Source organism: Mastigoproctus giganteus, chromosome 12 (genome assembly GCF_048544385.1).
Source record: "Mastigoproctus giganteus isolate SK-2022 chromosome 12, ASM4854438v1, whole genome shotgun sequence".
NCBI lineage: Eukaryota > Metazoa > Arthropoda > Arachnida > Uropygi > Thelyphonidae > Mastigoproctus > Mastigoproctus giganteus.
The window spans coordinates 33,755,309-33,768,359 of record NC_143586.1 but is presented as its reverse complement, the minus strand read 5'-3'; the positions used below and the strand labels follow the sequence as shown (position 1 = coordinate 33,768,359).

The 13,051-nt window shown below is 37.3% G+C and overlaps 1 protein-coding gene across 1 annotated transcript in view; it reads right to left on the bottom strand.

The window, feature by feature from the left end:
- Zip102B (Zinc/iron regulated transporter-related protein 102B) overlaps positions 1 to 11,562 on the bottom strand; it is an 82,957-nt gene extending 71,395 nt beyond the window's left edge. The window contains exon 1 of the mRNA XM_090386871.1: positions 11,081 to 11,562. Within this exon, the coding sequence (XP_090242997.1) occupies positions 11,081 to 11,176 (96 nt within the window). The 5' untranslated portion in view covers positions 11,177 to 11,562. The remainder of the gene's footprint in view (positions 1 to 11,080) is intronic.
- Between the last annotated feature and the right edge of the window lie 1,489 nt (positions 11,563 to 13,051).

Sequence of the window (13,051 nt, the reverse complement as noted above, 5' to 3'; positions counted from 1 at the left end):
TATGTGACATCATTTCCCTATTTATAAATCGTGTATGATCGAGTTCGTGTAGTATAAACACATGTTATACGAGGACCGACTGTACATGGAAATAAGGTGGCATTCTCCAAGGACCAACAATGTGGGCACACACACTGCCCAGACAGAGCAGAGAGAGGTGATCTTTATGACTGTTATATCCATATTGCAGATAGCAATGGCTCAAATCTGCAACACCTGATACATTTTGGTACAGGCACATGCTCTCTAAAGTGGTGGCTGACCCACCCTGTGATCCTGTGGTCTTAAGGCAAGCCACACTTGGGATGACAGTTCGACCACCCAGTTTCATAAAAGTGCAGATTTTGTGTTAGTGCAGTACTTGGGCTTGAAGCACTTGCTGGGATCATAGCAGTCAGGAATGTTTTGAAGGTTCCTTTGTGTGATCTCCCTGGCAATCTGTTCATGAGTGATTTCTCTATTCATATCCTTTGGGGGGGGGGGGATTTTGGCCTTCAGGCTCTTTTTGGTACAGGCACATGCTCTCTAAAGTGGTGGCTGACCCACCCTGTGATCCTGTGGTCTTAAGGCAAGCCACACTTGGGATGACAGTTCAACCACCCAGTTGCATAAAAGTGCAGATTTTGTGTTAGTGCAGTACTTGGGCTTGAAGCACTTGCTGGGATCACAGCAGTCAGGAATGTTTTGAAGGTTCCTTTGTGTGATCTCCCTGGCAATCTGTTCAGGAGTGATTTCTCTATTCATATCCTTTTTTTTTGGGGGGGGGGGGATTTTGGCCTTCAGGACCAGTGTAACAACTGAGGTGTTTATCATGATTGTTTGCATTGCACATCATGTTTCAAGGCTGTTTCAATAATGATCTCTACATTACTGGTTTTCCTAATTTATTTGATTCTAGTTGTTTTTAATTCTTTGACAGGTTGGAGACTACTGTTGTTTTTACTGCCTCACAGGTGTGAAGGTGGGATTTGGATGTTGGTTTCAATAGAACCAAATGAGGCTCTTTTAGTAGGGTTCTTTTCTCCTGCTTCTGTGGCTAAGTTGGCACTCTGTCTTCGGTTGGAGGGTTTTTCAGGGCATCAGCATAAGAGCGGGGGCCTGTAGCATTTGATTCCCACGTCCTTCAGTAATGGCCTCTAGTTTGCCCTTATCTTTTCATGCTCTATGAGTAGGTCCAGGAGGATATGCTCCATGCAGAGCTAGACCTGAATAATTTTGCTGCACACGACAGAGAAAATCTGATTTGTCTTTTCTTCCCATCAGAAACTCGAGGTCAAGTTGGAGGGAGAGGGCCTGGTCAATGACTCTTCCCTCGGGAGGCTGTGTGGTATCTCTATGTCAGAGTTGTGAGATACTGTCTTCAGTATCTTCATTCTGGGTGTCAAATTTTGATGGGAAGTAATTATCTGGTCTTGGTGACTTTCCCAGCCATTTCTTACAAGCAGGTGCTGGCATGGGATCTTCAAGGTTGTCCTGGTTCTTATGTAAGGCGATCTGTAACTCTTGCACTAGTAAGAGTTACAGATGGCTGGCATTAATTTCAGTATCTGACATGATTAGAGGATAGGTCTGGAAACTCAGATTAAAGGGAATTGACAAGTTTCTTGTGAGACCAAAACAAATTGCGAGACCAACTTAGATAGTATATCTAAGATTGAAGGCCACACTGAACAAAAGACATTGAGAATCTTGAAGAGGTTCAAAGACAGATAAGTGCACCCTTGGGAAAGTGACCAAAGGGCATCCCTACAAGAAAAGACTGAATATGTGGGCTACAGAACTTCTTAACTAGCTACCATAGAGTGGACTAACTGAAGTTTATAAGACTCTGGGAAGGGGATAGTAAAATGATTGCAGTATTAAATGATGTTAGAATTAGGGGAGCGTAAATTCAAACTAAGAGAGGAAGAATCATAAAATTTCTTCAAGAATAGAGGTTGCTGTAATTTTAGTGTCTAATTAGAAATCATGATCAAGGAATGATAAAACTGGAGCTTCGTGACTTGGTTTTGGACTTAAGGTCCAAGACTATATGAAGTTCCCATATATTGTGAAAATTTACCTAAAAAGTTTCATAAACAACTTTATAGTTCAGAATGAAGGCTGGAAACAACTGTTAAAGAGAAATAAATCAACATGACTCAATTATGTCCCAGCAACAAGGACTGGAAAGCAACAACTCTGTGAAAGGTGCAGAAATGCAATATAGAAAAACCACAAATAATAATCTACAAGAATTGCAAGCCTCATTAGCATTTCCTAGGCAAGTATGTTCTAAATTTCAACCTAAATTCATGATGCAAATTTCACTAAACCATCAATCGTCAGGCACTACAGATGACAGTTATCATCTATAATGTGAGAGATAGACTAAATCCTACAGTCTAAGTCCCAGTAATGCTAGATACCATGTCTATATTTAGTAATTAAACTATAATTTAAAATTAAGAAACATTTACATAAAAATTCACAAAGAAGCCTTTTAAATTCACATGTACTTATATTTTGTTTGCTTCTGAATGACTATCAACATTTTTCTTACTGTTAAAATGTAATTGTACAAAGAGTATATATATACATCTTTTTATCTTATCTTACAATTTTTTTTCCATCCTTTCATCATTTTATACTTTATAGATATAAAATAACATTTAACACATTGATCAGAAACAATGCCACCATTGCTAGGTTAAGGTACTACACTAAGAGATCGAGTGCACATTTAACTCCTAAATTCACTGAGAAAAAAGTTTGTACATACCAGAGTTGTATTTACACATTTGTATTCACATACCAGAATATTAATTATGCAATGAAGACAGTGGCACTCTTCCTTGTCAGCATACAATGATGCATGTTATATAAAAAAAATGCATTCCAAACCACTTACAGGAGATTATAGTAAATGTTGGAAAGGCTTGTGTGATGTATAGACTAACAATGATACCTGTTCAATATTGTGGATATTGTGGATACAGTGCAGGAATATTCTGCACTGGCAAACAACTTAGCACATCTGCTACCACCTAAATGTGAGAAAATCCATTCAATGTGCTGTAATTTTCGTATGTTAAAAAAAATCAACATTCCAACATCCCCAGCAATCCAAAAGTTCATACATAATGGTTGAAAATTAAAAGTTTTGAATTCAATGCTAAAAGTGAACATTTACTTTTGTGCTGAGCTGTAAATCAGAACAAATCTTGAAAATTTTATAAAAAAGTTTATTCACATATATAAACTAACATCAACACAAGCAAGAACAAATAAAACTGTGCATCAAGTCTATAAACAAAAGTCAAGCATTACTGCAAAGCATTCAATCAGTATGCCAATACTGAGCAGTTGTTAATTCTATGCACCTTTACATTTACAGAACTCATTGGTTGACTGCTTAAAAATAACTGCTTATATGCATTATGGCACAGTGCTTGGGTGCTGCATTTTGAATGCAGATATGCACTGCAGCACAGCACTTGAGTGCTGCATTCTGAATGCAGATATGCATTGCAGCACAGCACTTGGGTGCTGCATTCTGAATGCAGATATGCACTGCAGCACATCACTCCTACTACTGTTTTATATATATGTGTGAAGGCAGCAAACATGTTAAGGCAATCAACAATCTACTGATGATGGCCACGATGGCCAAAGAATGACTGCATTCTTTGGCCATCCAGCCTTCAGAAAAGCCTATTGAGAATCTCCAGGAACTCAAAAGAAAGGCAGATTTAATACATAGAACTCAGGGAACACAAAAGAATGGGGCCCAGGAGCAATCAAAATCATCAAGACGGCATAATGACATAGCAAATAACTAATCACAGCAAGAACTTCAAAATGATATCCACAAGATACATCTCTCAAAGACAGTGTCTGCACACACTTTTTCCAAATCTATCAGCAAAATAGGAGAGAGTACATGATGAGAACCTTGTCAATCAATTCAGCACTGGAGACTGTAGAAGACTTGCGGGGTACAATTTTTCTCAGCGTGGTCTGTGCTTGTTAGCAGGTTAGACTATGTCTATGGGGACATGATACACTGAAATAGAAGGGGTAAAAGAGAGTTTGTTGATACTATCAAGGCAGTATTAGCTGAGTCAGAAAAATTCAATTGGAGGGGCACAAACTAATAAGATTAACAGTAGCCGCAAGAGCAGAGATGAGAGTGATTCTTGCACTGCTCTAATAGTAACATGCAGCAGCCTGGAATGCAATGATATATATAAATGAGTCATTTATATTTGCATGTACACTAATGATATGAGCATAGTAAATAAATTTGATGAATTTATAGTACTGGTTAAAGATATCAAATGCAGACATTGTGGGGATATCAGAGATTATGTTGCCACTCAGATATAAGTATCTGAGAATTTGAATATGAAAGACAATGTGTACAGAAATGCCAGGAGATGGGGGAGTTAAGCCTCTTCATTAAAAAGCACATAAATAAAAGGCATTTCATCCAGTGGATGTGGGTGACCACTGCAATGTTCAGTCAGCTTGGTGTGACATAAGCAATGGGAAAATAAAAATAAGAATTGGTTATTAGTCTAATGATTGTGACGAATATAACAAACAACTATAAAAACATAGAGAGGGGCCAGTAAATCAGAATGTGTAATAACATGGGACTTTAACATTTCAGATATTGACTTGACCCTATGGTTTGGTCACTCACGTAGTAGCAAAAGTTTTGTGGATTTATTGGATGATTGTTTTCTACACCATCACGTTACAGAGGCAACAAGAAAAAGCAATACTCTTGATCTGATCATCAACAGTAACCTTCAGACATCATGAATCTGCATATAAAAGACCTACTAGGTAGCAATGATCACAGTGTATTGATGCATCAAGGGCCAAATGAAGGCTTTTTCTTTCATAAAAGTGACTAGAGTGGTCTCAGACAGTTTTTAATTCTACAGAATGGGACCAACTCATGAAGTTACTCATGAAATTTGCCTTCAGTCAAATTCCAACAATTGTTGGAATTTAATGAAAGCAATTCCAATGATTGTTGGAACAAATTCTCATCTGGTGTTGTTAAGTTAGGTAGTTTCAATAAATTCAAGGAAGAACTAGAGAAACTGTAAGAAGGGATGGGCAGGTAATAAGCATTGCCGATTTTTTTTTTTTTTTTTTTGTTGATGCTCTAAGTTTGCTTTCTTGCATCATTTGCTACAACTAATACTAACACTAGAGATCCCGATGATACATTTTCTTCAACTGACTCTTCTTTTTAACAAATAAAAATCTCAGCTTAAGTGCAGCACTAGAAAGATAATTCCGATTCTCCAAACACAATAATGATCACCAACGATGATCATCATTATTATAACATCAACCAATGTATGGTGTCACAACAATATAAGAAGAGTAAGGGGAGTAAATGTAAATGTAGAACAAAAAAAATCTAGAGCTAACTGTACAGTCCAAAATGAAGTTTTTCTGTGCAGTGCCGGAAATGAAGTTTTTCTGCGACCGGTTGCATTATATCATCAAAGTTTCTTGTGAAGACCGACTAACTGGTTAAAACAAATTTATTAAAATAAAAATTTTATATACATAAGATAAAACAGGAATAAAATAAGCTACTATGTATTTTAATGCTTTTATTATATATATAAAAAGAGGTGAAAGAGATTCTTGCACAGCTTCTATTGGAATGAGCAGAAGCCTGAAAAACAATATGCAGGATATTTCAGAGACTGCCGGAAGTCATTGCGGTACAAGTAAACACATGGGTTGTGTTAGGGTAGCTAAGAATAGAAACAGGTGCATGTATACTTGCGTGTACACCAATGCTAGGAGTTTAGTAAATAAATTTGATGAATTTGAGGTTTTGCTCAAAACATCAAAGGCAGATATTGTTGGGATATCAGAGACATGGTGTCACACAGATATAAGGAATGCAGAACTGGAATTTGGGGAGTACAACATCTACAGAAAGGATAGGAAGGGAGGAGGGGTTATGCTATTAGTTAAAAAACACATAAAATCGAAGGAAGTGAAGCCAGTCGACATCGATGGACAGGGCAGTGTCGAGTCAGTTTGGTGTGACATAAGCATGGGTAAATCAAAATTGAGAGTAGGGGTGTGTGCTATAGGCCTAATGACTCTGATGAGTATAATAACATACTGTACAGGGAAATAGAATGGGCCAGTAAATCAGAGTCTTATAATGGGGGATTTTAATTTCCCAGATATTGATTGGAATTTGTGGGTTGGTCACTCACACACTAGCAAGGCTTTTGTGAATTTATTGGATGACTGTTTTCTACACCAGCTTCGGGAGGCAACTAGAGGGAGTAATACTCTTGATCTGATTATCAGTAGTGATTCTTCATGCATTAAGAATCTGCAGATAAAGGAACCACTAGGTGGCAGTGATCACAGTGTGCTGAAGTGGGATTTACTCAAGAAGGTAACTACCATCAGAGGTAAAGGGAAGGGTTTTTGCTTTCGTAAAGGCGACTATGATGGTCTGAGACAGTATTTAAATTCTATACAGTGGGACCAACTGATGATGTTACCAACAGCAAATTCAAAATGGGAAGCATTCAAGGAACTAATCTTGGAAACTACCAGGCTTTACATACCAACCAAGAAATATTGTTCAAGGTTCAGGCCTAAATGGTTGTCAGATGAACTAATGAGACATATGGCAGAGAAGAAAAATGCATGGGATACATACAAATTAATGGGTGACATGGAAGCCTATGATAGATATAAGTTGGTCTGTAACCAAGTCACAAAGGAGATTAGGCAGGCAAAGGCAGAGTATGAGAAATCCTTGGCAAAGGATGCAAAGAAAAACAGAAAAGAGTTCTTTACCTATTTAAACTCAAGAAGGTAAGGGATGAATCAGATTGGTCCACTGGATGTTGATGGTTCAACAGTTGAGGATCCTGCTCAGGTGGCTAACAATCTAAACGAGTATTTTGCATCTACATTCACACATGAGGAGTTATTCAGGAAGGGGAATGTCGAGGGTGAAGTAAACATTGGCAATGAACTAGATGATTTTCTAATAACTGAGAGGAAAGTGGAGGAGAAATTGTTGAGGATAAACATAAAAAAGGCACCCAGGGTGGATGGGATCTATCCAGTTATATTAAAGGAGGCAGCAAAGGAAGTAAGCAAACCCCTAGCCATAATTATGAGAGCTTCTTTGGACTCAGGGGAGGTACCCATAGACTGGAGATGTGCAAATGTAACCCCAATTCACAAAGGAGGATCAAAGGCTGACACAAGTAATTATAGACCTGTTAGTTTAACTTCGGTTCCAGGAAAATTAATGGAAGCACTGGTTAAAGAAGCACTGCAGGATCATCTGGACAAGAATTCAGTTATAGCTCAGACACAGCATGGTTTTGTTAAGGGCAGGTCTTGTCTGACCAATTTGATTGGATACTATGATGTAGTCACAAAAGAACTGGATGCAGGGAATAACTTTGATATTATATATTTGGATCTTAGAAAGGCTTTTGATACTGTTGCGCATGGAAGACTGCTGCACAAATTGGAGCAGCGTGGCACTGGAGGCAAATTGCTGCTATGGATAAAGGGATGGTTGAGTGGCAGAAGACAGAGAGTGGTAATCAATGGACACTGCTCAATGTGGACTAATGTTATTAGTGGAGTTCCTCAGGGTTCAGTGTTGGGTCCATTGTTGTTTTCTGTATTTATTAATGATATAGATGATGGTATATCAAGCTTAATGTCCAAGTTTGCAGACGATACAAAGGTTGGCAGGGTTGTTAAGGACACTACTGATGCTATGCTGCTGCAACAGGATCTGGAAAGGTTGAGCAGATGGGCTGAGAGGTGGCAAATGAAGTTTAACATTGACAAATGTAAAGTATTACATATGGGAAACAGTAACCCCAGATCAACGTATCAACTCTGTGGTACTACGCTGACAGTGGTAGAGAATGAAAAGGACCTGGGGGTAATTGTGCAGGCAGATATGAAGTTCTCTGAGCAGTGCAGACGAGCTGCAAGAGTAACTCATGGTGTCTTGTCAATGATATACAGGAATTTTTCTAGCAGGGATAGGGATGTGATTATTCCCTTGTATAAGGCATTGGTCAGGCCATACCTTGAGTACTGTATACAGGTCTGGAGACCTCATTTCAAGAAGGATGTAGAGCTGCTGGAACGAGTACAGAGGAGGGCAACAAGATTAGTCAATGGAACAAAGGGTTGCTCTTACGAAGAAAGGCTTAAGTTTTGCAAATTACAGAGTCTGGAGACTAGGCATCGGCGAGGTGATCTGATAGAGGTGTATAAGGCTTTGAATGGCTTGAGCATGCTCAATGCCGATGGGATTCTTCCTCTTGCTCAGAATAATCACCTGAGAGGACATAAATTCAAATTGAGGAAGGACGGATGTCGGATAGATGTGCGGAAATTTGCCTTTAGCCAGCAGGCAGTTGGTTTGTGGAATAGACTTCCATCACTTGTTGTTGAAGTTGATAGCCTAAACAAATTTAAGGCTCAGCTGGACAGGTATTTCAAACGAACGGAGGGGTGAAATGGGAGTAGTGGTTGTGCTTTTTTCTTTTTTTTTTTTTTTTTTGGCTGATGCTGAATAAGCTTGCTTTCTTGCATCATATGCCTCTACTAATGCTAATGCTAATATTTTAATTATTTTATCTTATTGTATTTAAATGCTTTTATCTTATTTTATTTCTGTTTTATCTTATGTATATAAAATTTTTATTTTAATAAATTTGTTTTAACCAGTTAGTCGGTCTTCACAAGAAACTTTGATGAGAAACAAGGAAACAAGAAACATGAAAACAAATTTATTAAAATAAAAATTTTATATACATAAGATAAAACAGAAATAAAATAAGATAAAAGCGTTAAAATACAATAAAATAAAAGAGTTAAAACACAATAAGATAAAAGAATTAAAATATATATAATAAAAGCGTTAAAATACATAGTAGCTTTCATAGCGAAGTGCCTCTTCATCAGCTGATGAAGAGGCACTTCGCTACGAAAGCTACTATGTATTTTAACGCTTTTATTATATATATATTTTAACTCTTTTATCTTATTTTATTTCTGTTTTATCTTACGTATATATAATTTTTATAAATTTGTTTTAACCAGTTAGTTGGTCTTCGCAAGAAACTTTGATGATATAATGGAACCCGACGCACAAGGCCTGTTTTCTAATCTTGTTGTCTTTGTTTAAGGGAGGAGGGGTGGCATTGGTTTTGGTTTTTGGTTTTTTTTTTTTAGGAGCATTAGCAACTAAGGCCATATTGCTCCGGGATATGCGGTGGTCATTCCCTGACCTTTCCGCATCCTCCGTATTTGGTGGCGATGGGCTCGAACCCCGGTCTACTCAAGAAGCGTGTGCTACGCACTGCTGCTCCTTCCCACCTGGCTACGGAGGTGGCATTGGTGCCCCTAGGCCAGTGCCTACTCAGCCTTAACCTAAAGCCCCTGGTAAAAGCAAATGAAAATGTTATGGCTGTGGCCATCCATTTTCAGTTAGTCAGTCTTCGCAAGAAACTTTGATGATATAATGCAACCCGACGCACAAGGCCTGTTTTCTAATGTTCGTTTAATGTATGGCCTGTACCAAAAAAAAAAACTGACGAAGAAGCACTTTGCTTCGAAAGCTACTATGTATTTTAACGCTTTCATTATATATATTTTAACTCTTTTATCTTATTGTATTTTAATGCTTTTATCTTATTTTATTTCTGTTTTATCTTATGTATATATCATTTTTATTTTAATAAATTTGTTTTAACCAGTTAGTCGGTCTTCGCAAGAAACTTTGATGATATAAAGACAACAAGAAACATTGGGCCACCATCAATCAATGTGGCCTTGGGGCATGATATACCCTTGAGCTAGCTTTTATTATTATTATTTATTATTATTATTAATAGTCATATGGTGCAAGGAAGCCTGAGGCTTATGCTGCATCAAAAAAAAAAAAAAAAAAAGTTCCCGAGTTACCCTGAGAGAGAGAGGCAAAAGTAGAAGGGAATCACCGAGAAAGAGAAGAATGATGATATCCAGCTCAGGACCCTGGGTGTGTCAAGCCAATACACACCAGATGTGAGACCCCCTGAGTTACTTGGAGAGTAATTGATTGTTGGAACAAACTATCATCTGCTGTTGTAAGTGTAGGTTGGATATGAAAGAAAGAGCTAGAATATTATTAGAGAGGATGGGCAGATGAGGTGAATAGTGGGTGTTTTTTTTTTTTTTTTTTTGGCTGATGCTGTATAAGCTTGCTCTTGCATCATTTGCCAGCAATACTACTACAATTGCTAATAAAAATAATAAATACTAATAATAATAATAATAGGGCACAAAAAAGTGGAGAATAATCTGAATGTATTTTTTACTTAAAAATGATTTTCATAGCTTTTTCTATATAAATGCACTAATTTTTGGAGAAAAATCTATTTGAGGCTCCTTTTGAGAACCAAGAGCCTTTAGCAAGTATTATGAATGAAAATAGATGGCTGTAGCATTCCATTTTCAATTCAACAGGGCCAATCTGCTTGTTGTGTGAAATGAAAAACCCATTGGGGGAGGGGGGTCCCTCCATATACTCCGACACAGATCCGCTAACTACAGCACGGACTGAAGGTGTTAAAATTCTCTAACGAATTCGAACTCAGACCTTTCTAAATGAGGGTCATGTAGTGACCCCTCTATATTATCATAGAAGTGGAGGAGAAAACGAATGTCACAAGAGGGTTTGCCATGCTCACATTTTGAAAATTTCCCGCATGGCCGTCACTTGTATAATGAAAAATTGCAAAAAGTTGCAATCTGATAGTGTGCGTCAAAATTTTGATCTGAAACAAGACTAATAGTGCATTGTAGTATCAATACACCTGGTCTCCATTATACTGATTACATAGATCGTAATTAAAATAAAAAATCAGAAGCGCAAACGTTAACATTGCTGACGTTGCAATATATTGTATATACAATATACTGTTAACATCAACGATACTTATTCCCAACCATAATGCTTAGTATTGAGCGGGAACAATTTCATAGTTATATGCATAAAATCACTCACCCCAGATAAAGTGACAACTAGAGGGATATTTCCAGCAAGATAACAGCCGATAAGCATGGCTAAAGATAAAAGTAATAAAACGAGCACTTCGTCCATTTTCACAATATTTGCCAATACTGCTCTATATGTCGAAATTTGATATCACATATGCTGATTGCATATATACAGTGAATATGAAAGACGCAAAGTTAACGTGTCACTTTAGAGTAAATCCAGTTTATTGTACCAACTGGTGTCATTCCTGTACTGATATACGGATTTAAAAAAATGCACCAAATAAATTGACAACACCTTCCGACCGGGTCAACATTCAGGAAGCACTATCAGTAAGTTTCCCTGGCTCTGCCTAACGCGAACGGTACTAGGGTTCTTGCTACTCACTCATGTGTCTCTAAGCAAACTATCGAAGCATTGAAATTGTATAAACTAGTAGATACACTTGAACTAGGTTACAGTTCGCAATAATTGCACTATAGAAATATAATTAAACTGGATAAAATAAGCAGGCAAACAGTAATGAATTACGAATATAAGGCGAGATCACATAGGTGAATTATGAATATCTAGTAAGATCACAGATATGAAACCATTAATTCTGGGCTCCAACCTAGCTTGCCGAGACGGCACACACATGATCTTAACAAAGCAAATCAACCATCTATAGCCCTTAAATCCTATGCATTGGTGAACCTTGCGGTATGATAGTTTCGCCATTATTTACGCTTGCTGTATGCAAGCATTAACAAAAACAAATTTACTTAGCGGTACGCAGTTAATACGATTGCCTTTTTCAATACTGTGTGGAAAAGGACTCAGTTCGAATGAGTTTCCAGATTGCCTCTAGGGGATGAAGTTTTATGAGCGTTTTTTTTTTTTTTTTCGAACAGTGGCTTAGTTGGTTGAGCTCGGGCGAAAGTGTTTTATCTCCCGGAAACTCGACCTGATTTTCGGAGCAAAACACAAACTTAAGGAGGAATACAGACCCAATATATTGGTGCCAGAGCTATCATTAGGGCCCTCGCACACTTTAGGTAAGGAATGACATTAATAGTCACGGGGAAAATTCCGTTCCTAGGCATGAAATTAAAATGCATTTTCCCTTTTATTTCGTGTAAATTGGAAGCTTATATTGAATTATCACACACAAATCATTTTATAAATATAATGTAATTGAAAGGCATGCATATGATACATACTGTATACAAGCATTAAAACGGAGTCTAACGGAAACTCTCAAGTGGAAACTATTGGGTAGAGAAGCGTCTGTTTTACAAAGGTTATTTAGCCAGTTTCAATATTTTTTAAAATTGAAGTTCGCTATAATTGGTTGCTTAATCAGAGCTATTTTATAGCTTATCATTGTACGTATGTTTCAGTTAATTAAGTTTTAATAAATTACTTTTATTTAGCACATAATTAACTTCTAGTAAAAAAATAATATAAATGGCTATGCTTGGAGCATTTCATTCTGGCAATTTCATTATGGATAATTAGACATCCACTTTTTTTTTTTTTTTTGTTCATATTCAGGTAGGATTACATAGTGTCAGAGAGGTTCACAAGAATCCTATAGTGTATTTAGTAGTCACGCGAACTTGAACCACGGGTATCCAAAGCACATGCACTTTCGTATCCTCGCGCTCTACCACTGGACATACCTGGAACTAGGGGTGCTCAAGTGACGCACTTACCACAGGCACCGTCTAAAATAGGCACTGCTAGATGCACTACTATATATATATATATATATATATATATATATATATATATATATGTCCCGAATATATCAGTTGTTTAAATGATTTAAAATTATCTAAATTATTTGGATATTACTGTTAATTCTGCTTTATATATATATATATACAACCCCAGGGGCTCATATCTGGTGAGCATGGGCTTGGCACACTCAGGGTTTTGAACTGGATATCACCATTCTTCTCTTTCTTGGTAATTCCCTTCTACTTCTGACTC